Source organism: Polypterus senegalus, chromosome 16 (assembly GCF_016835505.1).
Source record: "Polypterus senegalus isolate Bchr_013 chromosome 16, ASM1683550v1, whole genome shotgun sequence".
Taxonomy (NCBI): Eukaryota; Metazoa; Chordata; class Cladistia; order Polypteriformes; family Polypteridae; genus Polypterus; species Polypterus senegalus.
The window spans coordinates 76,944,646-76,972,514 of NC_053169.1; the positions used below are offsets into that span (position 1 = coordinate 76,944,646).

Sequence of the window (27,869 nt, forward strand, 5' to 3'; positions counted from 1 at the left end):
CCAGGAGAACAGGAGTTCCTTGACTTAGCCCTGCTGGGTTTTGTGGGTACCACCAGGGAGCTCAAAAGGGACTGGCGAGTCCTACTTGGTCGGGTTTCAGCATCACCCATATGTTGTTCTGAGCAACAGGTTTGGGACACAGGAAATACTTCTGGGGATTACATAAACAGAGCTGCCTGCCTCAATTCTGGGGGCCAGAGTCGGGAGGATGAGGAAGAAGCTTGTTGGGAGTAGAGGAGGATGCAGAGTGCTTTATTACGGTGTGCTTTGTAACTGTGATTGTGGGGAGGGAAACGATTCCAGTGAAGAGTTTCCCAGGGTATAAAAATCGTATTGTTTATTGGCAACTTGTGTCTAGGGTCTGTGTGTGTCAAGTGTTTGGGGAGCAGGAGCGCTCCCTGGTGGCCACACCCTTAATCAAGTAAAGTGAACAGTCTATTTCACTATTTTTGTTAGATTATATATAAAATCCTGCAGTTGATTTAAGCCACAGTTTTTCCAGGCCTCTTTTCTGATTAAATGAAGAGGAAAATGGTGCCATTTCCTCAGAAGGAGGCACTATTTGTCCTTCAACACGAGTCAATGAGTGGCTGAATTATTGTGAATGACAAGTCTGGCATAGACGCAGTGGCAATGTTAATGCGTTTGATCTTCATAATACAGTAAAAGTATCTTCATTCCACTTGTACTGCATTATAACTCCTTAGAGCAGCCAGTGCAGAAACAAACAGCACGTTAGTTTTATTTGTGAAACCAAGTGTCAAGGAGTCATTTGAAGGTCTTTTCCTCTGTCTAAGCACTTTTTGGGCGGAGGCTGCAAGTTGTCAGCAATGTAAGTTCATGGCAACGGAAGGCTGATGACTGGTTAGCAGATTAACCTGCTTGCATATCATTGGTAATTTTGAGAATACTATTAAACAATTGGTTAAAACACACCCAAAACAATAACCTGTGCTTTTAATGTGGTTGTTGCTCTTTTAATAAAATTGTATAACTGGCAGTGAAAATGTTTATGAATCTAAAATGGCACACACCAGAAATTCAGCATTTTAATGAAAACTTTTAATATTAACAGAGGTGAGAAAGATCACCTCCAGTGTAGAAGAAATGTAAATAACATATAAAAAAACAATGATTAAATCAATTTTGATGACTAAACGTTTGTGGCTTCAAAGAGATCCACAGAGTAAATGAGTTTATTTAGAATTTGTGAAACCCTCAATGCCTAATTAAAATTAGTATTACCCAGCTTCTCTTTAGCAAATCCATACAAAACAAAACTGCCATTTACTTCGTTCTATTGTTATTTAACTGCGCAATGCAAAGTGCTTGTTGGTAGCCCTGCTGTAGTAGAGACAGCAAAAACAAAATGATAATGCAGTATTCCATATGGTACAATAATAAAATGAAGCAGACACAAATCATTAATAAGACATTACTTAAACACAGCAACATCAACAAAATGCAACAGTATCAAATTACAAATATAAATCTTCAGTCCAATTCAAATTATATTTGTGTATTATTCTTTACTTAGTGCCAGTTTAGAGAGGTGTAACTGATTCAGAGGAAAAATGCAACTTCAACTTTATAAATTACAAAATCATGTAAAATACATAACAGAGTGGCTTGGTCCTTGAAAAATTGATAGCCCAAGGTTATCTTAAAAATAGCATAGTTGCCCCAAAAATAGCCTAATACCTGATGTAGCTAAACTGAAACACCAGAAAGTGGGGGGCAGCATCGAAAGTGACAGATTAAATACACACCATCGAAGCCCAGTGGGGTAGGGTTGTATACAATGATACAACATATCCCCCTTCAGAAATTTTACAAAGATAGACTAGGTATACAAGTGCAAATAGGAAAGGGGCGGATAAAAAATAGTAATAAACTGAAGTAGAGGACTGAAAAGAAAAAATAATAATAATAATAATGCATTGAACTTAGATAAGTAGTCTAAAAAACGACAACCCACAAAAGACCATTTTTTACGGCAATCAATAATAACTTGGTAGGAAAACCCCAGACCTAGCAACACTGACATATGACATCACACAGATGAGTATCTCTTCTGTTTGTGAGGCCCATGACAAATGCATTCCTTGCTAACCACTGCATTATACAATAAGTACTGCACTTCTGGATGAGCATTCATTGATTGTCAGGTCTCATGCACATAGAATCTGCCCCATGACTAAAGACAAAATCAAACCTGCCTGATTTATTCAGAGCAAGTCGTAGATCAGTTCAAGTGAGTCGGTGGGCAGGTCTTAAGTAGGCTCGCATCTTAAATTCCCCTTATTTTAAGTAATGATTAGTTCAGATACCTTAGCAAGGCTTAGGACCATTTATGGATTTATATCTATGGCAGAGGATTTTTAAATCAGTCCTAGATTTAATTGGAAGGGTGTGTAACAACAGATGTTTTATGGTTATGCTTGTTTGCTCTTGCGATGATTCTTGCAGCAGTATTTTGAAGAAATTGAAAGGCGAATAAAGAACATTTTGAACAGACTGTGAATAACTCATCATGGTAGTCAACCCTACTACTTGCAAATAAAATCAGTTAATTTCTCAGCATCCCCTATATTTAATGATCATTTAACTTTTCTAATAATTTTCAAGCTGGCTTACTTTTTAATGTGTGCATAAGTATGGAGAAATATTTTGGACAAAATTTTATAAATAAATGAGCAAATAAATGTACGAATGAAATGTGAGCAGAAATAAATAAATGCATCATAAAGTATCTTTTTTTCTTTCTTATTTATTTATTTAACTTTGCCTGTAATGTTCCTCCAAATACATCATGCAATACGACTTGAAATAAAATGGTCACTTTCACTCATCAAAGTTGACAGCGTTCTATAGTATCTCAAAACAGAAAAAATAAAATTCTCATTTAGAGGATATGAAACTTGGCAAGAATTTATTAATATCACTTTAGAATATGTATATCTGTCCTGTAAACGATTTATTGTTTAATCCAAAAGATGTTTTCTTCTTTTTGTCAGTTTCTCTGTTCTTTTTGCCTCTTTCTTTTGGTTGTATATATTATATTATTATTATGTTTGATGGATTAGAATGCCATTGCATTGCTCTTGCTTTTGAAAATACAATAAAACAGTATTATAAAAGGTAACTGAAGACATGAGGGGACAGAAGGATTTTCCTTACCCTCTTCAAAAGGTAAAGCTTGTAAACAGTATTGATGCTGTGGAACTTTTACAGCTCCTTACTAATGTGTCTGCCTAAGAACTTGAAGCTACTCACTCTTTTCACACTAGTCCCATTATTGCCAATAGGAGCATGACACTCTTCAAATTACATAAGGTTTACAATAAGCTCCTTTATTTACACTGAGTAACAGATTGTTATCACTGTACCACTCAGTAAAGAGTTTAACTTCTCTATCAAGGCTGTTTTATCTGGGCAAGTAATCAGTGCCACTACTGTTCAGCAGTCAATAAATGTGAAAATAAGAGTTTGTGTCAGGGTTAGCAATCCAACTGCATGTGAAAAGGGGAAAAAATAAATGGGCTGAGTACACAGTTCTGGCCAATTCTGGAGCTCAGAGTAAGACTGGTAAGAAGTGTAGCTTTCAAGCCTAAGGTCTACCACTCAGAAGGTCCTCTATTTAAGTGAAGAGGATACTGTTTAGACTAGGAGTGGGCAATCACGGTGATAAAAGGCAATGGTACTCATAGCTGATTTATGAAAGTACATGTTATGTAGTCAAAAATTCTGCTCAATGAACATGTTTTCATTCTGATACTGTATGTCCTTCCAGCCAATATATTTAATGAGAAAATAGAAGAGATGATTACAACCTCTCAACTTTTTCCTTCCACTAACCCCCAATTATTCTAATAAAATATTCTAATGGGTGGCCTTATGGTTTCACCTGTGGGGGGTTGGGGGGGGCCAAGGACTCACACCTCCAGTTATATTTTAACTCTCTCTTCAGAATGCACACAGGAATCAAAAAATGTACCTTTCGTAAAAGCCTTCACATGAGGTTCATTAGTCACATAAATGTTTCTTATTCTTCACCTACAGATTGGTTAGTATACAGATTACTGGGCAAAGTAATTGATAAGCACATACTAGGAAAGTATGGAGACGGTCCAGATTTTTCCTTACATTTTTAATAATAAAATTACAGCAACACCACCACAAATGCATCCTGCACAACATGACTGAGTTTGGGGAAACTAGAAAAGATGAATGGGCAAATATTAAATTCAAATGTACAAAGTTCAACTGGAAAGTACCGACTTAGACTTAACTCGGGGCTGGAGCTAGAAGCGACCAACTACCTGACATTTTGATATTTCACTGAGAGAAACTGTTGCCCTACCCCAGTTTCAAAAGGACAATCATTACCCCTTTGCCTCAGGAAACAGAAGTGGACTGTCTGAATGACTACAAACCAGTGGAACTCTCTCCAATTGAGTTTAGTTTACTATACTTTTATTGTCCACAGGTGGAAATTTCCTTTGATCCAATCAAATATATCCAATTTTGGCACATATAAATTATAAATACTGTACAGTGTTCTTTAAATTTGTTTCAAATTTTGGCAGCAAGCACCACCTCCCAGGAGGTAAAATTTCGAAACAACTATTCAAGTAGTGTTTCTGATCCTTTATAATCTAACCTGATTTTCTTTTTTACCTTCTGTTGAGCAATTTTTTCAACAATTATGATTGCTCACAGAAAGGCAGATCAGGTCAGGTTGGGTAGCATGCATTGGTACAGTACATTGCCACCCCCACCACATGAGGAAACAGCTAGGAGTCCTGGTTGGCAATCCTCCAGGCATACACACAGTCCAATCCCACCCTCCAGAAATGACCATCTATCTGCCAAAGCCAGGTGTTACATGGGTGTTCTCTTGGCCTGGTCCAATTGCTCTGGTCCTCAACAATGAGGATCCTGTGAGCTGGATCAATCTCGCGTAATCGTGCCACATGGCTCGCAACTTAACTTGTTAATTTTCCTCAACGTACTCAAATAACTGTGCTGTTGCCATTTTTTGTAAATACATTGCGTGTTTTCATTAAAGTTCAACCTATTATCCAATATGGTTCCCAAGTACTTAAGGCTACTAACTTGCTCAACTTGTTCTCCCTTAAGGTTGCACTAGCTCAGCATCCTTCCTAAAATCAATGAGCAGCTCTTTTGTATTACTCAGATTTAGTTAGAGGTTCTGCTCCCGGCACTATTTCTGTATCCTCTTCGCCTCTTACTCAAAATGTGCCATATGGTGTCAATCAATACAGTAGCATCTGCAAACTTGACATCTAAACATTTTCTGCCAGATCCTCTCAAGCTGTTAGTATAGATAGAGAAGAGTATAGTGGTGATCACTGTGCCTTGTGGAACTCCTATTAATGTTTGATGGACTGCAGAAACATAATTTTGAACCTTAACAAACTACTTCCTGTTAAGGAGAAAGTCCATAGTCTATAGGGCACAGCAGGGGTCCACCTATAAATAGTAAAGTTTACTGAAGAGGATATTAGGTGTCATACACTTAAAGGCTGAAGTACAGTCAATACATAGTATTCTCACAAAGAAGTGTGGTTTCTCCAAATGTATAACTGGTATGAAGAACAGTTGTGACCACATCCTCCACTGAATGGTTCTGTCAACCTGCAACAGATCAAAAGAGGAACCAACCTGTAAAGTAAGGTGAGCAAGAACCAGTTACTCCAGACATTTTGCCAAGAGTGATGTAAGGGCTACTGGACAATAATCATTTAATTCAACTGGACAGTTATTTTTTGTAATTGGCTGGACTTCAGAGTTCTCCATTATGTGATTTTTAAGGGAACAACTGAAACGCTGACAGAAGATCCTGAGAGCTCTCCACAGCATTCTTTAATTGATGAATTTCAGTAAGTGACTATGGGAATCATGCTTATTATTATTATTATTATTAAAAAAAAAGGATACACAAAGGCTTTCATTATTGCCACAATTGCCCTATTACATAGATCTAAAACCATCTTTACACTGGCTTTGTGAATGCAATAATGTGACTGATCATATGCAAGTTTTATTTGTTCAACTTGTAGTGTCATGAAGTTGAAAGAGGATGAATGCTTTTCAATACTATGCCCTACAGCAACCCTTAAAAAAGTAACGTTTCGCAAAATTTATTTCATTTTGTCAAACGTCCATTGATTTTTTGACCTGCCATGGGGGGTGGCTGGGGGAGTATGGGAAAATTTTGCATACACCATGCATTGTTATGTTTACAGAACTTTGTCCACTGGCAGTGCCAACAACGGCTGGATCAAGTAAAAATGGAGGCAAATTTCAGACAAGGTGCAATGGTTTGCCCACACTGGCAATGAAATGAGATGCTCCATTTGTTAATACCAAAATAAATTGTATTGCATGAAAAAAAACACTGCAATTATGTCAGTTAGCAGGTTGAGCAAAACAATATACTTCATGGTGTGACAAATGACTTGGGCTCTTTAGTAGAAAGGCCGGGGAGCGGACATGCACAGGGCACTACCTCTTCCAGAGTGGTAGATTGCAGCCCCCCACAGATTCCCACAGGGCTGCAAAGCAGTTGGAGTTCAGCACAGCCCTGTTGGGTTCCATGAGTACTACCAAGAGTGCTGCAGGAGCGACAGAGCCCTACACCTCAGGCTTTCACCACACTTGGAAGTACTTCCGAATTATGTTGATGGGCCACCTGAAGTGCTTCCGGGTGCAGCATAAAAGGGACCTCCCTCCCTTAATTCAGGGAGCCAGAGTTGTGGGGAGGGCAACAAAGCTTTCTGGAGGAGGAGTGTAAGTGAAAGGAGACAGACAGAGGAAGTGAAAGATGAGAACTGCTATGGGCTATAAATATTATACTCATTGTACTATGCATTGGTGGGAAACAATTTCAATATTTCCGACTGAATAAAGCCAATATGTGTTACTGAACTTGTGCTTGGTGTCTGTCTGTGTTGGGTTTGGGATGCTGGTATGCCCCACAATGGCTAAATACAGATATGCAAACACTAAATTTGTGTCATTTGGCGTTTGAAGCCTAATTAATGTTCATTCGTATAATCCCTGAAACATGACAAATGTAGTGAAAGTACATATAATATATCAGAAAAGTATGTTGGTGAGAGTAATGCTGTCTAACAGTTACATTTAGGATCCACTTCCGGAATAGTACAAAGGCTAAGCAATAGTAAAGTCTAATCACTCATATACCGTAAGATACTATGAAAACAGCTCAACAAAGGGTGCTTTAAAAGGAGTTCTAAAATAATGGATTAACATAAAGCTGACAAATTGATTTCTTGCAAGAAATGAAAGTTTAAACAAATGTTGGGGGGGGGGGCAAATGAGTAAAATTAAAGCTCGAGGATTTTGTTGAAATCTGAAAATGAAATCAATTTAACTCACCCATTAAATGTTGCTCTTTTTAAGTTTTTTAACCAGCTAATGATGCAAATATAAATCTTAAAACAGATAATGGTACAAACCTAACAGAGTGATTCACTGACAAATCAGATTTTAAAAGCATTTTGTTACAAAAACAGCTTTAAAGAGTGCTTTTAAATTAAAATATCTGAAATGACCTTGGAATTAACTAATTCAACACTACATATATAATGTTTGAATTTTTATTTTTAGTATTGACTTTAAGCACTATTTTTCAGTCACTGGAGTAAATGTCAAGGAGTAAATTTGTAATATGGGCATGGTAGGAAACCAGGTAGTCCTTGGTGATATTATGCTTCATTAACCCTATGAGGAAATCCACCAAGATTATAAAAGTCCACCCATTTGTTGTTATAAATTGAAAGTATCAATAACAAATGCTTGTGTGTGTGTGTATGTTTTAGATTTTTTTTAAATAATAAACACAATGCCTACCCATGCTGAGATTCGGCCTTGAACACCAAGAATTTTCAGGAAAGTCTGGAGCCATTTTGATATACAGTTTTTGGTTTTCTCACATTTTTGTGCCTTCCAAAGGAATCTGTTCACTTGCAGTCACACATGAGTGCAAAACTGGATCACACTCAGTACTACTAATACTGTAAAAACGTTTGTACTGTTAGTTTGGAACATTGGTATCAACTTGATATAAAAAGTACTGTACTGGTTCTTGTGACATCCCTTCCCTTCACTACTGCAATTGCAAGACAATGTTATTTACATTTTTAAAACAACTGCTGGATAGTAAAGCTCCTTTCAATTGTCAATTTTGCAATGTGATTAGTGGCAATTAATTAATAACATTTTTCCCTAGCTAAGTTAAACATTATCCTACCTTTCCACTTTTGGCAAGTTCCAGCTCTACCACAGCAACAGGAATATTAATCTGATCCATATTCCTTGACTGTGTTTTCAGGTCTACCCTCCAGCTGATGTTACACAAGCCATTTTCCCATCTGTTTTGGTTGATGACACTGTCTCTGATCTTACTTTTGTGATTCTTCCAGAATTTGGAAAGGACTGCAGCCTGCTCAAGACTTAACCCACCCTGCTTTTTAGTTTGGGCTGTAAGGAATACTTCTAGCTGGTTCAAGTCCATGTCTGCAGATGCAACAGACTGAAAAAAAGCAAAACAGTAGAAGCCATGAACATCAAAAATCAACACGGGAATATGGGACAGTCTGATACAACTTTGAGCTAAGCAATGTGTATTACTACAAAAATGCACCTATATTTAATGTCATTTCATTAATTTTATCAATACGTATAAACCAGCTTAATTCACCAATTTTATATACAGTGGAACCTCGGTTTGCGAGCATAATTCGTTCCAGAAACGTGCTCGCAGTCCAAAGCACTCGTATATCAAAGTGAATTTCCCCATAAGAAATAATGGAAACTCAGATGATTCGTTCCACACCCTAAAACTATTCAAATAAAAAGGATTACTACAAAATATAAAGTAAAAATACATAAAACAAATTAACCTGCAGTTTACCTTTAGAAAGAATCATGGCTGGTGTGAGTGAGTTTCTAAACTCTTGTGGGATTCCACCCAACGGGACGACACGCGGAAGAGCATCCCAAAGCAATTGCAGTCTCCCAGTGCCGTAGCTGTTTGCTGTAAAAGCGTATCCAAAAAGATCGCGGACATGCTATAAGCACCTGCCGTCGATGGGTGATACAAGGAACATTATAAAGATCCGGATACAACAAATAACCGCGCTGTTGCTGTTTCAAGCTGAATAAAGCTGGTGTTGTTAAAGTACTGAGATTCAGCTTCGTGTTTTGGGGCGCAAGACGGGGACTCGCACTTCACAGCACACACGTGCGCGCACACACACACACCAGTCACAATGCTATAGTAAACAGTATATGCTCGTACGGATTTTGACTATATGAGTGAGGCACGCAGACTCAGATGGAGAATAGGAGACGATTGCCCTCAAGAGAAGAGAAGAGAGAGAGAGAGAGAGAGAGAGAGATGCGCCCGAGCGAGCAAGATAAGGAGAGAGAGAGAGACGCGGCGAGCGAGAGAGAGAGAGAAGAACCATCAGCTCAGTTGTGATCACATGACGCTCAGCAGACAAAGTGTATCCATACTACTCGTATTGCAAGACATCGCTAGTTTATCAAGTCAAAATTTATTAAAAAATTTAGCTTGTCTTGCAAAACACTCATAAACCAAGTTATTTGCAAACCGAGATTCCATTGTATACTGTAGATCAAGGGTGTCAAACTCCGGGACTGGAGGGCCGCAGTGGCTGCAGGTTTTCATTCTAACCCTTTTCCTAATCAGTGACCAGTTTTTACTGTTAATTAACTCCTTTCCTCTTCATTTTAATAACCCTGTTTTAAGGATTCAGTCCTTTAAATTTATTCCTTTCTTCATTTAATGACAGCCAAATTAGAAATGAGATGTGAAACGAGCCAACAGATGACCAGCTAAACTGGGATTTCACACTCCAACCAATTTGACTTCAACCAATCTCTTAATGAGAAGCTGATTCTTGCTGTTAATTAAACCCGTTATTTAAATCCATGGCTTGTTGCTGTTCTCATTCTGCCACAGCAGACATTTTGAAAACCATTGATTTTTCTGTTTTTTTCTAAGAACATTTTTCTAATGTTTTAGTGTCCTGAGAGATCAACCTTCCCAAAACCATCACTTTTCTTTATTTTCAGATACTGTGTAATGGACACAGGTGAGGTGGTCATGTGGTGGCTTGTTTTGTGTCTCACTATTATTTGGCTGCTAATTAAGGAAAAAGAGACAACTAAGAGGCCTGAATCAAGTTAATTAAAACTAAGGCAAAAGAAGTTAATTGGACTGAATCCTTAAAAACAGGGTTATTAAAATGGATGGAAAATTAGTTAATTGGCAGCAAAAACTTGTCACTAATGAAGAAGATGATTAGAATGAAAATTTGAAGCCACTGCGGCCCTCCAGGACTGGAGTTCGACACCAGTGCTGTAGATAAAAGAAAACATAAAACAATCTTTGACAAATATATAACAGTTTTTACATACATGTACATCCGTTTAAATACACATAGTTGATATGCAGCATATTAAAACTCTATATACCCTTATTGAAAGTTTAGGCGGAAATAAAGACAAATCATATTAGATCATATTAGACCATTTTACCTAAAATATCAATGGATCATTTTCAAGAAAAAAGATCTAAAAAATCTATCAAAATCTAAAATGTCGAGGTGAAACTGGTATATTTCAAAAAGAGGACTCAGAAGGACAAAAAAATACTCTTATTTAAACTACATAAATACAAGACATTACAGGTCAAAGTACAAAAATGGGAATGCTGAAGGTTCTCTAACTCATTGTATTGTTAAGCATGACAAATGCTGCAATTTCAACTGACAACATGGAGGAAACTCCTGAATTGCTGTCCTATAATTTAACTGTACTAAATAAATCTCTTAATTAAGAGACTGGCAACCTGAGAAAACTGATTCCGAATGCACACTGTGTGTAATTCCAGGTCAAAAGGCAATTAGTCCATCTGCAGCCTTCTTTGCTGAAGTGCTACATGAAAATTTCTATGATAATCTATAAACAGATTATACCTACAGATTGTTTACACCAAAGCCAAATGCAAGTGATACAGAATGGATATTTATTACCGGCCCTTTGTGACCCTAAATTAGATTAAGTTGGCTTTAGCATATTATGTTATTAGGAATATCAATTTAACTGTAACTTTTATATTAACTTGCGAGTCCTTGGCAAGATACATACATTTATAAACCACATCTTAAGTCTTTATTTATAAACTTGTAAAGTATTGTCACACACATGTGCTTGGGAGGCAGGCTAAGGGCTTAACCGAGGGAAAAAAAATGAGGGAATGGGTTGATAAAGAACACTAACCTTCCTTCTCTCTCTTCTGCAGATCACCTGAACAGAAACCCGCATAAAACTTCACCAATTCCTGCACTCCCTTTCTAGCCATGCTTCCTTCTGACCTCACTTCTGGCTTGAACCCTCACGGACCCGCCTCTTCCTCCCCTGCAACCTCCCTTCCTATCCTGTCCCTATTTAGACGCTGACCCAGACATCACTCTGGAGCTACTTTTGCTTGCAATCATGTATAATATACAGGATGAATCCCCAACTATTTTTTCTGCCTTCTCTCTTGTTTTACAGTACACAGTATATCATTCGTTGCTGCAATGTACAGAAGATATGCAGGTTAGGTGCACTGGCAATCCTAATTTGTCCCTAGTGTGTGGGTGTATGTGTGTGTGCCCTGCACTGGGCTGGCGCCCTGCCTGGGGTTTGTTCCTGCCTTGCGCCCTGTGTTGGCCCCAGCAGAGCCCCGTGACCCTGTGTTAGGGGGTTGGATAACAGATGGATGGATGTACAGAAGTACTGAAAAATTGTACTGCAGAGTTTCATAGCTAGCTAGCTCCAATAAGCTTTGGAAAATACATAACACAGGCATAGAATTAGCCTGGTTCTACCTGGTTCAAAGTGGTAGAGGTAAAGGGAAAAATGTATAGGAAACAAAAGAAAGTTTTCACTTATATCACACTAAAAAAAGATTAATTTTATTGTGGAATATTTAACATATCTTGATCATAGTCACACTGATCTCTCTCCCCTTCTCTCCCTTAATGTTTTGTGTTCTTTTATAAGGTTTTAAAGACACCTCTCAAAGAAAAACGGAAGTGAAGCTTACATAAGTAACATTTTATTCTTTCCCTTAATTTTCCTGAATGGCGGCTTTTTGTACTATCTCTCATCTTTCATGTCCTTCATCTCATCTGGCTTGTTCTTTAAGTCCCCTCCTACAGTATATCCCGTATGTAACCTGCTTTTTCCTTTTCAGTCGCACACCTGATGTAGGCTATACCACCAGAATTTTGTGTCTCTTAACATTCATTGTTTCTTGAAAAGACCTTTACGTTTTTTTCCCCTAAACAACATAACAACAAAAGTAATAGCTAATACCAACATCCCTCAAATAGCCAAATAAACAAAAATCTGATTTTTAAAGGTGAGAATATTAATGGTTACGGGCATCTGACAGCTCTTACTAGAAGTAGAGTATTTACAGTAAATAGATGGTCTACATTTTAGTGTATTAGTATGATCTTAAAGGGAACATGGCATCCAATGATTTTAGAAGTAGCGTATACCATTCACTGTAGTAATATCTTGCCCTTGGCAAATAAACTGCCATACCACAAAAATGATAGTCAAAATAAATAAATAAAATAAATAATAATAAAAAAAAAAACACTTTCAGTACCAGAGAATTAGAAAGACCTTTGCTTCCTGTGACACTCTAAAATTCTTAAACAATCTCAGAGCGGGAAAAAAAAAAGAAGACAGGATGGCAGAAAAGTAGACAAGGCTGCTGACTCAATGGAAGAGTCCAACATACCAGGTGAAAATCATGTGACAAAAGAATATTAGAACAATTTTGATAGCAACAGACCATCCACTATAATAATCCTATTCACTTAATTGCTCCAAAATGAAATTAAGATGTTTTGAAAGACAGCAAAGTACTAATGCCTGCTGTACTATTTTGGGAGCATATTCCATGTGTCTGTAGTTCAACGTGTTATGAAGCCCAGGGGCATGTACAGCCGCCCAAACACGACACAGACAGACAGGACATGACTTTGCCATACAGCACACGTTTTATTTACTGTCAGGAAGTTCTTTTCTTTCGCTCCCCTCAGCATAATATAGTCCAAAGCACCGATAATCAAACACAGTCCTTTTCCTTTCCTTCTTCCTCTGCCTCCACTCTTCTCCCGGCAAGCTTCATCCACCCCCTCCCGACTCTGGCTCTCCGAATGGAGAGAGGTGGCCCCTTTTATTCAGCATATGGGAGTGCTCCAGGTGGTTCATCAGGATTACCTAGAATGACTTCCAGGTGTGGTAGAAATTCAGTGAATGGCGCTGCACCTCCCCCTGACGGCCCCCATGGAACCCAATTAGATTTCTGCATGTGTCAGACAGCCCTCGTGTCACAATCCCTACTAATCCACTAATAGCTGTGTTTGGTGTACTTCCAGATGGGCTTAAAGTGCAGAAGGACAAACAAACTTTAATTGCCTTTGCTAAACTACTGGCGCAGACTTATCTTGCTCTACTGGATGAATCCTAACTCTCCTATTCTAAGTCAGTAGGTAACTGATGTTATATAGTATTTGAAACTGGAAAAAATCAAATTCGCACTTAAGAGGATCTATACAAAACTTTTTCAAAACCAGGTAGGATGTAATCAATAACATTTTAGAATAAGCATTTAAATTGAGGAAGCAGGTTCTCTCCCCTCTTTTACTCCATTTATCTCTATTCATTTATTATTTTATCTATTCGTTTGTCTTTACTAGAATAAAGTTTTACACTGCTGGCTGCATCACGTAGTATATGTGTACCAAATTTCAGGTCAATAGGTCAAATGGTTTGTGAGCTACAGGTGATTTAAAATTCTGGACAGACAAACGAACAGCCACGCTAGTGTATTATATATAAAGATACTTGTTTATTTTGATCAAATTAAATTTTTAGTTTATTTAAGAAAGTCTGCAAATTACCTCTTAAACATCTCTACTGATTGCACTTAAAAATGTCATAGTCCTGCCTCTAATGCTGTGTAAATGTGCTAACAGGCAGAAGGTAAATACAAACTTCCACGTGAAAACACTACAAACTTGGAGTTACAAGTTAAACAATTCAGAGAAAACAAAGCTACCTATATTGATTAAGTTATGACGTAATGCTGACCTTTCACCTTAATCTACTGTATAAAATAAAAAGAATATGCTAGTTTGCCTGAAATTCCATTTATGTGGTGAAACAGCATTTGGATCAGATTGAAACAAATTTAATAAATTTAGCTTGTGCTTTATTACCATGAAAAAAACTACAATTTATCTTTGATTGCATTTTTTGCAGGCTAAGTAACAAATCAACAGCAACCTCTAATTTCTCTGAATAATCCAATTGGAAATGTGCGTGAACACACTGAAGGTGCAAAGCTGAAATGTCACAACTTGGAGGTCCAAATACTCTGATAGCACATGAAAACAGCAAAATTGTCCCTTAACCAGGATTAGGCAGATTCAGGAAATGGACAAATAAGCTCCAATATTAGCGAACTATATACCATATAATATCTAATTATAGAACAACTTCCATACAACACATTGTATCAGACACATTGTATCAGTTTTAACAACATATACTAAATCCATATTCTAATAAACAACATAATCTGAGTTCTTCTTACGAATTAGTTGTAATGTGTTAGAAATCAAAGAAATGGATTTAAATGCAGCAGGTCATAACTTTACCAAAATAATACCATTGGACTGTTGTCTTATGTATTCACACCCAACTTGTTAGTATGCATGCAGCTTTTTAAAGTCTACCTTAGAGCTACTATAACTTAGGGAAAGTGGGTTCCTCTGCCAAACAAAAAGTGAATGTTGATTTATGCTTTCTTTATCTTTGACCAGCAAGTCTATAAATTTTCCAATTTCCATAACACTAGTTCCATCAATTCAGAGTACTAAAGGCATGAAGTCTGTGCATAACTTTGGAACTAATAATCTGAATAGCATATAAAAAAATAATAGAATCTTTTCTTCCATCTCCACGATTTTTCACAAAAATATTAATTTTCTTTCACTGTAGAGTACTGAAGCATGCATCATCCACATAAAAAGACATGCTTATGTGTTGCTGTTAATCTCCTCTAAATATCTGGCCTGCAAGTCAAAAAAGCTGCTTGTAGACAGTGAACATAAACACAAAATTTTTAATTAATTTCTTTTTTGTCTTCCATTAAATGTGGTGTTCCTTAGGGATCCATTCTTGGTCCTATTTTATTTTCTATATATCTCCATCCTATAGATGCTAATTTTAAGAACTTCAGTGTTTTTTTTTTTCATTGTTATGCTGATGACATGCAGGTCTATATACTTTTCTCGATCTTAATCAAAATAAAACTGAAGTGCTGATAGCCACTTTCGTGGACTTTTGCAGACCTCATGTTTAGAGCCTTGGGGTTATTTTTGACAAGCAAAATACCTGCGGTTCGCAGCGGAGAAGTAGTGTGTTAAAGAAGTAATGAAAAAGAAAAGGAAACATTTTGAAAATAACGTAACATGATTGTCAATGTAATTGTTTTGTCATTGTTGTGAGTGATGAGTGTTGCTGTCATATATATATATATATACATATATATATATACTGTATATATATATATATACACACACACACACACATACATATATATATATACACACATAAACATACATACATCTATATACACATCTATATATATATATATATATATATATATATATATATATCTATATATATATATATATATCTATATATATATATATATATATATATATATATCTATATATATATATATATATATATATATATCTATATATATATATATTGTAACAGAATAAGATGCTACCCTTGCACCCTCAGACACCACGTCAGACACTAGGTAAAAGTCCAATAATTATATTTATTTTATAATAAAGTGCACAAAGCACCCTCTACTCCCAAATACTCCAATATAACAAATCCTCCACTCCCAGACGCTTAGCCACCCTGCCTCCCAACTCAGCTCATCGCCTGGGAGCCCCACAGTCCTTTTATATTCCCTGACCCGGAGGTGTTCCTTCCCAACAGTCCACAAGTCCTTATTCCTTCCGGGTCAGGGTAAATAATGTTTCTCACCCCGAAGCCGCCGCTCTTCCTATGACGAACTTCCGGGTCATAGGGCATGAAGAATTCTTCGGTCCTCCCTGCAGCTCCCTCGTGGCCCCATGGCATCCAGCAGGGCGGTGCACAAAACTACATGGTCCATAATGCCCTGCTGGTCTTCTGGGGACCTCCATGCTGCAAGGAGGGCTCCACCTGGCGGCTTGGGGTATTGGCCGGGTACATGGCCGCCATATCTTACAGTACTCCCCAGCGATGAATTATAAAGATTCGGAGCGCCTGCCCCGAGAGGGAAGTCTTCCTCCAAGAGGACGCGCCATCCGGGCTCTGACTGCGCTTGCCCTGTCCTCGAGCAAACCTTGGGGACGGTGTACCTCCTGTCTCCCCGGGACATTGGCGCCACTCGTGACCCGGTCGCTGGCAATTGTAGCACCGACAAGTCCTCCTGGTTGGCTCTTTTCGAGACCTGAAACATCTCGGAACTCGGTCAGCTCCACCCTTTCCCCCGCCAAGGAGGGTTTTCTGGTCGCCTCGCTGCTCTCCGCCCTTTTTCCCACCTTGTCAGGAGACCCACGGTGTATTTCGGGATCTCCTGCTTACTTGTCGGCGACAGCTTGAGTCTCTATTAGAGAAAGAGAGCCTCTTTGCTGTTTGCATGCCCGCTGACTTTAAAGAAACCAGAGGCGGCGTCTTCAGCACCGCATCGCCCGAGAGACAGCACTTTTCAGCTGCTCTGGTACGATCAGTGCTTCCACCGCCCTTCTGTCATCACACCACACTCGCTTAGGGCTCGTGTGACTTGGCACCCGCTACTAATTAACCAAGGGCCCGCGCCACTCTGTGTCCCTTATTCTGTACGGTACCGTAAAACTCACCTGTACCGCCAAATCAATCATAATGGGAGACTCCTGACCAAATCGCCGTAGGAATTCATCCACCCTCCTTAAAGGCGCTTCGGCCGCTGCTCCCAGATCCCCAGTGATCTTCTTTATTGTCTCCACCACCTGTAAAATTTGTGCACGGGCTGAAGCAACTTTTCCAGCTCGTGCACGCCCAAAAGTTACTTAATTCACCCGGAGGCATGCTCGAGCCATCATTAGCCTTACCCTCCGGTGGGAGCCAATAAACACGGCCGCTCCTGGCATGCTCAGACAGGTCCCGCAAGGGAGCCTGGGATTTGGAGTTCTTTTCGGAGGACCGCGGTGCCGCTTTTGGCTGACTGTGATCCGTCTGTATCAATTTATCGACGGACCGATCAATCATTTCCCGGACCTCCTTACCCTTTTTGTATGATAGCGGTACTTGATCGCCTCCCTTTCCCTTCAAAAACTCAAGTCCGTCTTTTCTTGGGCGGCCACAAACAGCTGGATACGGAACGCCCCTTCCTGGAATCCCTTGTGGTAGGTCACGTGTCCTCGCCGCACCCGTAATGCGGAAGTGCTTCGGGTTACTCGCTTGCCTGAATGAGAGCGCGCCATCGCCTTCGGTCGGTCTTCTGCCTCCGCAGAGCCTTCGGATGGACATCTGGGAGGTATGTACATGGGACATCATGTGTTAATTTAAAAGATTATTCAGTACATTCCCGTACATACCTCGCGGTGACGTCCTCCTCCGGAAATCTCTCCCGAAATGCGTAGCCGCTCCATAGCTCCTCTTGAGCGCAGGCAATGCCGAGCGCTAGACCTCCGCTGTTGCTGGCGCCTGCTTTGTCTTCTTCTTCCCATGACGGACTTGATAAAGATGAGGTTTCTGGCGATTTTCCTGTGTGTGTTGTGACGCTGTCTTCCCGGGTATTCTGTCCACAATAAATTTTTCAGGTCCTCTGCCAAACTGACGGCCAGAGAATCCTGCCGAGCTAACTGTAACAGATTAAGATGCTTCTCGCACCCTTGCACCCTCAGACACCACGGCAGACACTAGGTAAAAGTCCAATAATTATATTTATTTTATAATAAAGTGCACAAAGCACCCTCTACTCCCAAATACTCCAATGAACAATAACAAATCCTCCACTCCCAGACGCTTAGCCACCCTGCCTCCCAACTCAGCTCATCGTCTGGGAGCCCCACAGTCCTTTTATATTCCCTGACCCGGAGGTGTTCCTTCCCAACAGTCCACAAGTCCTTATTCCTTCCGGTCAGGGTAAATAATGTTTCTCACCCGAAGCCCGCCGCTCTTCCTATGACGAACTTCCGGGTCATAGGGCATGAAGAATTCTTCGTCCTCCCTGCAGCTCCCTCTCGTGGCCCCATGGCATCCAGCAGGGCGGTGCACAAAAACTACATGGTCCATAATGCCCTGCTGGTCTTCTGGGGACCTCCATGCTGCAAGGAGGGCTCCACCTGGCGGCTTGGGGGTATTGGCGGGTACATGGCCGCCATATCTTACAATATCTATCTATATATATATATATAGAGTATATATATATATATATATATATATATATACACACATATACATATATATACTTATACATATATACACTCTTTGGGGTGCGAGCAACTGTTGCTGGGGGTGCCAGAATCCATCAAGGAAGAAAAATGAAAAACATTATTTGTACAAAATCTTAATTTATTTATCCATTCCTAAATAATTAAATGGGCAGGCTATTTCGTATCAGTGCAATACGGTGCTTGTTAAAACGGATGACTCCCGCTCTTAAGTGCAAGTCTGCGTGGATATTATGAACTATCGATCTGTTCAAGTTCTATTTAAATTTTAAATAAAAGGAATTTTATTTAGTCGACAGAAATGTCTTTGGTAGGAATGTAAGTTAAATGTAGGCATCATTGCATAAATTTTTCTTCACCATAGAAATGTAAATAGTAAATCCGCCTTACATTCCAACCAAAGATATTTGTGTCGACTAAATAGAACTTGAAAAGATATTTTTTCGAATGTGTTCGCGCAATTCAGATTGAGTTGACGCGCACTACACCGAGCCCGTGTGCTATTGTGGTTTCACCTGCGTGCCTCAATAAGTCACCCTGCCCTCGCTCTTACTTTTTTACCGTTCATCTAATGATTACACTGAGTATGGCTTTACCAAAACAATCATTGATGGCGAATAAAGTATCCATTAATCATAAAGCTTCAATTGGTGATCTGTCTTTCTGCATTAACCGCATAAGGGGATGCGAAGGTAAAATGAATCGGGAAGCACTGATATATATGTATGTGTGTGTATATATATGTATGTATATTTATATATATTGAAATAGTTTTACTGTGAAATAATGCAAAGAGTACACAACACGTGTTTCACCCCAATTTTGGGGTCATCAGGCGTACATACTCAGTGTACCCCCTCTCGGGAATCGAACCTCGGACGTCGGCACTAGAGGCGAAGCCTCTTCCATTGCGCCACAGCGTGTGGTTTGTCTATTTGAGAGTATGTAGATCGGGTGTGTATATATATATATATATATATATATATATATATATATATATATATATATATATATATATATATATATATATATATATATATATATATATATATATATATATATACACTTGCGCTTCGCAGCGGAGAAGTAGTGTGTTAAAGAAGTTATGAAAAAGAAAAGGGAAATTTTTAAAAATAACATAACATGATTGTCAATATACAGTAATTGTTTTGTGAGTGTTATGAGTGTTGCTGCCATCAAGGATTTGATTATCATTATTTCTTTCAATCAGGTTCATATTTGTAGGATGTATTGTGTTCAAGTTACATTCCGTGGTTTGTCAATCGCTGTAAAGATAACAGGTTTCATTCATCGATTCATTTCTTACTGCATCAATAAACAGCTCGTCTTCCTCTTTATCTGAGACGTGACACACTGCATGCACGGGTTTTGATTTACACTGTCTTCCTTTAGCGGGACATTGACTTTTTCCACCGTGTGCTTTGTTTCCGCAGTAGTTGCACTTATGAATATGCTTGTATGTGTCAGGCGCTTCATATTTTTTTTGCTGCCTTCTCAATTGTGTAATTCGGTTTTTGGTCAGCACTCTTTGGAACTGTTGCTTTTTGTCTGTGCACTGCGTTAGTTCACATGAGCCGCTCGGTGTACATGCATCGGCGGCTCCCAGCTGTGCTGGTGCCATCTCGCGATGTCCATGGCTGTATTTAATGTTAGCTAAGACCCGGCACTTAAAAGTTTCTCTCGCAGTTTCGCTGAGTTTGTGCCAAACCCCACCCTGACTATCTCATCTTCGTCTGCATAAGCACAGTCCTTCACCCGTGAATATTTAGCAGCAGTGTTTCTATTGGATTGCCGCTGACGGACGGCCTTATATAGGCAGGCACTAAATTACGTGGGAGGCGTAACTCCGGCCATCGAGCAGACGTCTATTATAGTATATGGACGAAAAAATAGGTTCCAGTTATGACCATTACGCGTAGAATTTCGAAATGAAACCTGCCCAACTTTTGTAAGTAAGCTGTAAGGAATGAGCCTGCCAAATTTCAGCCTTCTACCTACACGGGAAGTTGGAGAATTAGTAGTGAGTGAGTGAGTGAGTCAGTGAGGGCGTTGCCTTTTATTAGTATTGATAGTAACCTCTCTTTTGAGAAATAAATAAATTCTGTGGTCAAGAGTTGTTTTTCCAGCTTCATTTTTTAGCCATAGTTAAACCTTTTTTTTATCTCCTAGTGATCTTGAGAAAGTTACTTTTATCTTTTCTCTTTTTGATTACTGCAACTTGTTGTATTCTGGAATCAGCAAATCATTGATACACAGGTTGCAGTTGCCTGGTTTTTTGGTCAGGGCAAGACTGTTTGATGCTGTTTGTCCAATTTTAGCCTCTCTAACTGGTTACCTGTTTCAGAACTGATTTTAAAATGTTGCTGCTAGTTTTTAATTTAGTACTTGGATGCTCCTTCTTATTTATCTGAATTGTGTGCTATACACTAGCCATCCTTAGAGCTTAGATCTACCAGTTAGTTGAAACTTGTTGTCCCTTGTACCAAGTGCAAAACTAAGGGGACAGGGGTTTTGCAGCTGCTGCAAATTCTATACCTAATTATATTAAAGAGTCGCCCTCAACTGAACTGTTTAAAACTAGATTGAAGACATTTCTATTCTCTAGCTTTCCATGACCTTCAATGATGCTGATGGTTCCTTGAAATGAAATATTCAAATATCATTACCTTTTTTTTAATTAAATGCTGCAGTATCAGATTATTTTATTTATTTATTTTTGGTTTTATGTAGACTATGAAACAGTGTTTAGTCTTTTCCTAAGGAAACATGAGTGAACACATAAGAAATAAAGTTATTGGACATCTGTATCACCCATGTGAAAAAGTAATTACCCATGTCTCAATATTTGGTTGCAGAACCTTCACCAGCAATAACTGCAACTAAAAACTTCTTTTAATTTGATATCAATTTTTTACATTTCTGTTGAGTAGCGATGAGCAAACCAATGGGGTTTGCTTTGCTGTGAGTTTAGCGAAATGATTATGATCTTGGACAAGCTTGACAAAATTCACTGAAATCAAGGAAGAACTGAGCTAGTTTACAATGGATTATAATGGAGCATAGATCTTTTAAGTGACTCAGAGGACTGAGTGTTGCCAAAAATGTGGTCGGAGTTGTGAAGTAGAAGTGTTAACGACTGAGCCACTGTGTCTCAAACAACCAAATACACATTTGGAATTATAACCTTAAACAAAATAGAAGAAATGGCCACAAACTAGCAATAAGTAAAAAGGAAATAATATATTATTGTGCTCACAGAGTTCCAGTCTTAGGGAACACAATAATTGTGCCTCGAAGCAGCAGCATTGGGCTGGTTTGTTCCATTGTTTTAAATCAGGTCTCTGAATGCAGCTGGTATGCTTTTTTTGTTCGTGATCTATCATCATCAAGAAGATAGAAATACATTATAAATAGTAATAAATCTTTTGTTATTATTATTATTATTAAGTCATAGTGTCTCGTGTTTTCTGTCTCAGGAGGGGGGAGGTCTCCTTTAAATCTTGTTTTGAATCTTAGCTGCAGCACAAGGCTAATTTTGCATGCATAATTACCCATGCAGTGCTCAGAGACTGAGCCAGCAGACAGGGATCAGTGTTATATATATGGTGTCAAAAAAAATATCATCATTATGGTCAGCTAATCAATCATTAATATGAAAATACTGCAGTATTTTTATGCAAGTGGGGAGCAGATCTGGGATTAGGTTGTGGCATCATGCATACCTGAAAAAGATTGTGCAGTGATCTTAAAGTGCATGCATTAAAGTTGTACATGTGACTGCTACAGCTCTGTGATGTCATGCTGGTTTTGCAAAGTATCATGAGGCACTGGGGAAAAAAGTGTTTGTCTAAGCCGGCCACACAGCAGATTTGTAGGAAAATATTCAGAGAACATTATCACCAGAGAACACAGCATATTTGTCATTAATCAGTACTACTGTGGAGGAATTTTAGTTCACTCATCTTTGCAGAACTGCTTTAACTCAGACACATTTTTATGATTGGTATTTTTGTGTAAGTTTTTTCTGACCTTCCTCTGCAACTATCTATGTCCTTAATTCCTTTGCTTTTTTGATGTGGAGAATTTGAATGCTATTTAAAAATGATAAAAAATTTTTACATTTTACTATTTTTACATTTTACTAATTCACGTAAAATGAAATTAAGTGAACTGTATTGTTTATGGTTACTATGGTTTTGTTTCACAGAGTCAAATGGAAGTGAGCGGTGCATGATACCATCAATATAAAGCTTTAAAGGGTCAGCTCTGCTTAATTACTGGTCGCAGATATTTCAAAACAAAACCTTCATGTTGATGCTCTTTCATTTGAGAGTTCTGCTCTAGGGCTGAAGAAATGACTGGTTTCAAACTCTTGGCATGGTTTAACTTCTGTCCTCTGGTCACTACTGTTCAAATATATCTACCTTCAGCTTAGCTATTAACTAAATGAACTGTCTAATACCAAGGGGATGGTCTCCTTTCATTTGTCAACTTTCTTATTATCAAGATGGCAGTACAGAAACATAGATTCAACAAAATGAGAGGCACTGAGATAAAACGTAAGTCACCTTTAGGGTGAAGTTACAGGGATAAAAAAAACAAAATGCCAGAGATTATAACTTCACTGAAGCAGACAGTCAGATATTTAAATAATATTTCCCAACATTTAAGTGATGTTGCATCTCATTGCTTCTACTAGCAGGAGCAGTAGCACCCCAAAAGAAATCATCATTCCCACATTCAGTCCATTATTCAGAGGATCCTAAAATGTGTCAAAAGACTTTTAAATCAATGCAGAATTTATTTTTTTTTTTTTAATTGTAAGCACAGGCTTACCCCACTGACAGAAAATATGTAGCACAGATGATGATACTGGAATGGGCATCTACTATGTTTGACACTTGTTGTTACTAAGATGAGGTCTTTGTTAAATTCACAATCTGTATCATTAATATCAGTGTTTAAAATGGGTTTAGCAACAGAACTAAAAGATGAAATGGCTAGCCAAGATGTGGGTAGATCTGGCACATTAGAAAGGAAATTACAATACAAACAAGGCAGGGGAGGAATTATGCAACACAATTAATGCACAGTTATCTTATCTAATGATCTTGACTATACATTGTTCTCCTCTCTTGCTAAATGAATCTTAGCCTGAGGAAGTCAATTAATTTTTTTTACATTTAAGATATCTCACTTAAAGGTCTTCCAATGTTGTTATTTGTCCTAGTGTATATATATATATATAAAAAACACAGGGAACTCCAGTTTTTGTATTACATCTTGCCTAAAGAAAGGGCCCGAGTTGCCTCGAAAGCTTACATATTGTAATCGCTTTAATTAGCCAATAAAAGGTGTCATTTTGCATGACTTCTCACTGCACATATTTCACAAAGTCAAGCAGCAGTAAAAATGATTAGGGATGTTAAAGTCAAAGAAATCTGGTAAACGTTTTGTATAAAGAAGTAGTGTCCAACAATAACTTAGGTGTGTTCCCAGCTCTTCAATAAATAAATAAATAATAAAAATCCTGTGCTCTTTGTGGGGGTAAAATTAGATCATAAGTAATAAATCCTAAATTAATGTAAAACAGGAATAAAATTTGTGTGCCATTCTTTTTTTCTCAACCCCCACTAACCCATCAGGCCTACTCATTGAATGGTCAACATTTAAAATTGCCCACATCCCAGCCACCTGTGCCAGTAACCACTGGGGCGCCCAAGGTCGGCTCCATCATCCCATCACCTTTGGACACTCCTTATTCCTGAATGTTCAGCAGGAGCAACCTTACCCCGAGTGCTGTTCCTCTTGCTCACTGTGAGGCAAACTCCTGACAGCCACGACTCCTCTCCTTTATGCATGACAGCTCGCTCAATCTTACAATCTCTTGCCAACCAAACTTCTTCCTAAATACTGCCCCACTTTCTGTCAATCTGTTTTCTTTTTTGATCACCTTCACTAACCTACTAAGGTTCCTTTATACTCTGTGAGTCAAAGCATCAATGAGGAACAGCTGGACTGATTGCACTTGCACGGTAACAAGCAATTAGCCAGATTTACCACTGAACACCCCGAGAAGGCACAGCTTGGAGCAGTACATAACTGATCCTAAGGTTTACCTATGTAATGTATAATACTCTGCACCACCATGGACCCCATCCCAACTTTACCACAGGTGTACAAGTTGAACTTTATTTAACTTTAACTACATAAGACCTATTTACACAATGCAGAGTATGTCAATAGTTAACTCATACATACCTCCTATACAGCAAACACCAAGAAAGTGACTCATGTACAGAAGGACTATACTTTGTGAAACTTTTTAACTCTTTTGAAACCCTCCCAAACTGTGCAGCATGCCTTAATGTGGTTGACGCATCTGTCAAGTGTTTTTTGTCCGTCACCGAGGCAACTACAGGTCTGCGGCGCCAAAGAGGCAACTGCAAGTTCATATCTCCCAAGATAACACATCTGTCACCCAATGGTTTATGCAGGTAATCTTCTAACCCAGCCACTGACCAGGCCCTCTCACTGCTTATTTGCTGTGTCTGTGTGTATAGGGTGATCAAGATGTAATTATGCAATTTTCATTACGCTATAACCCGAAAAATCCCGGACCATCAAGAAGAGTGCGAACTGACGACATGAAGAATCGTTTTCGCGACGAACTGGAATCATCCCCGCATAAATTAAAGTCATCCAGACGATCTGGATCTGCATAATTAGATGTGGACCACCCTGTATAGAAGTGGTAGCTCCAGTTTAAATAAATACCCTGTTTGTTTTGTTAGGAATAAAGGTGGTTTCTGTGAAGTCTTTGAACTCAGCATCTTCTCTCAGGTGTGAGACAATGATTCACGTGTCAATTTACAAATGATTATTATTCCTTTGAGGAGAAATATTATATACTCTGAAACTGAGGGACCCTCATGCACACTACTAAAACACATTTAAAACAGCAGTTACTGTTGTTACTGGAATTACATTAAGTACCTAGAATATAAAAACAGATTAAAAATATTAAATATTAAAAAAAGAAACAAAGAAGTCATTAAAACTATGCAAAAAGAACACCTACATTTGGAAAGCCACAATCCAGTAGGAACAAAGAAAGAGAAAATTAAAAGAAGAAAACCCTTAGGTTTTAAAAGTAACGTTTTAAAAACTAACATTACTTTTAGAAAAAAATAAAATATTAAACAACAAAATACTCTGTGTACCTGTAAGCAGAAATGTCAGCCCAGCTGTAATTAACATCATTAATCTTTATAATGATTAAAGCAGTAAGGGCTCCCAGACATCGACAGCTGTTACACTGGATGACAAACGCTGCCCATTGTGCTCATCATACTGTGTCCTGAATCCAAGAAAGTTCTAACACTTCTTTTCTTTGTGTGCTCATACTACATGCTCCAGTACAGTATAGCACTCTCACTAAAGTAAGCTTCCTCTTTACATGTCTGCTCTCTACTTGCCTGTAACTTCAATGTTGCTTTCATACCCATGTTACAAAAATGTGAAGCTGCCACTGCGGAAACACTTACTGTATTTTCAAGTTCTTATTGTGTGCATCATTAGAGCATACAAAACGACAAGGACTGGTGAGATTCCAAAAAGTCGTTTTACCTGGGAGAGTCAGTGATCATTTTTTATAGCAATCGATTGGATTCAGTTGTGCAAAATTGATCTACAAAATCAACCTCCAATTTGTCAAGGAGGCTATGTTGAAATCTTGTTTTATCTGTAAAGTACAATATGACTTGGTCTAGGTAAAAAAAGATTTAGGTGCTATTTTTTTTAATTTTCTAAAAGGTTTTTAAACTGAAATTGACTAAACAGTTAAATGTTTTTTGTTCACATCCTTACAACCAATGGAACAGGGGAAAACCAGTATTAGTTTGAAATAAACCTAGATTATGCTTTTGTTGTGGAGATCCTGGTCATGTGGTTGGGAGTTGTCCTAAGCTGCAGGGAAATTAAATGTATTGAGGGTTGGTTGGAATGGTATTTGCAGACAAGTGCTGTTAAATGGTTTATGGTAAACAGCTGCATCTGTAAATGAGAGTAAGGCTATGACACTAATTGATTTGGGAGCTGCAGAGAATCTCGTTAGCTCAGCAACACAAATTAAATATTAATAACAAAGCCCTTAAGTACACTCCTCGTGTTCTGTCAGTTAATGGTAAAATGATTGGGTGGGGGATTTACAACAATTATGTCACATCTCACACTGTGTATTGGAGTATTGTACAGTTACCCATGTTTCCGTATCTTGTAGTGTCCTTGTTACCAACTGACTACCTGGAATTTCAAGATGTATTTAATAAAGAAAATCTTTAGGACCTCTGCCACACAAAGTACAACTGTGCTGTTCTTGTAACTCCTTTCTGATGCTCCTCTCCCTAAAAGACAAATGTGTGAGAGCAACTTGAGGGCAACGCAATGGAAGAATATACACAGGAAACCTTACAAAACAGGTTTACTGCTTCAATAAATAGTCCAATCAGTGGCTTATTTATTATATCTGTGGTGTTTTGACTTCCTCACACTAGGGCTGTCAAATTAGTCACAAAATAAGGTTTGAATAGTCCAAATAAAAATAAGTAATAAGTAATAATAATTTTGTAACAAAGCACAGTAGTAGCATGTGGGGTTTGAAAGGTTTTAAGCTCCTTTCCGTGGCTGCTTTTATGGCTCGTTGTCCTGACAAAGATTACAAGGAATATGGGTCATTAGTAAGACCCTGACAGGGTGAAAATAGTGAGTGAAGTAAAACGGCAGGCTCGTTTCATTACTCTGGACGTGTCCAATGTGCAGTGGGACAATACACTTATATCATGGTATTCAGAATAAAAGCCTGTCAGCACCTCTGGACTCACCTGGAAAGGCAACTCCTGTGTGGCTTATAGGATCATCATGGTATCAAGTCAGGATGAGCACAGTCTGACTACTTTTTTTTATCTCCCTTACAGATGCAGCAATAATTTAATATAAGTGGGCTACTTTTGTTTAAGACCTTATATGTCAAGCTGCCAGCCACATAAGACACAGACAAAATGTAGGACACAGAGAGTTAGCACTTTAAAACAATGATTTTAAAGTGTTCTAATAAAAAGAAAAATCAGAATTGAGTTCCTTTCCATTTGCTTCAATGAGAAGGTCTTAGCATTAAACAACAGTTAGAGATCTTAG

At 38.4% G+C, this 27,869-nt stretch overlaps 1 protein-coding gene across 1 annotated transcript in view; it reads right to left on the reverse strand.

Moving 5' to 3' along the window:
- Positions 1 to 27,869, reverse strand: part of commd1 (copper metabolism (Murr1) domain containing 1) — a 96,523-nt gene that overhangs the window by 50,474 nt on the left and 18,180 nt on the right. Inside the window, exon 2 of the mRNA XM_039738720.1 lies at positions 8,303 to 8,584. Coding sequence (XP_039594654.1) covers positions 8,303 to 8,584 — 282 coding nt within the window. The remainder of the gene's footprint in view (positions 1 to 8,302; positions 8,585 to 27,869) is intronic.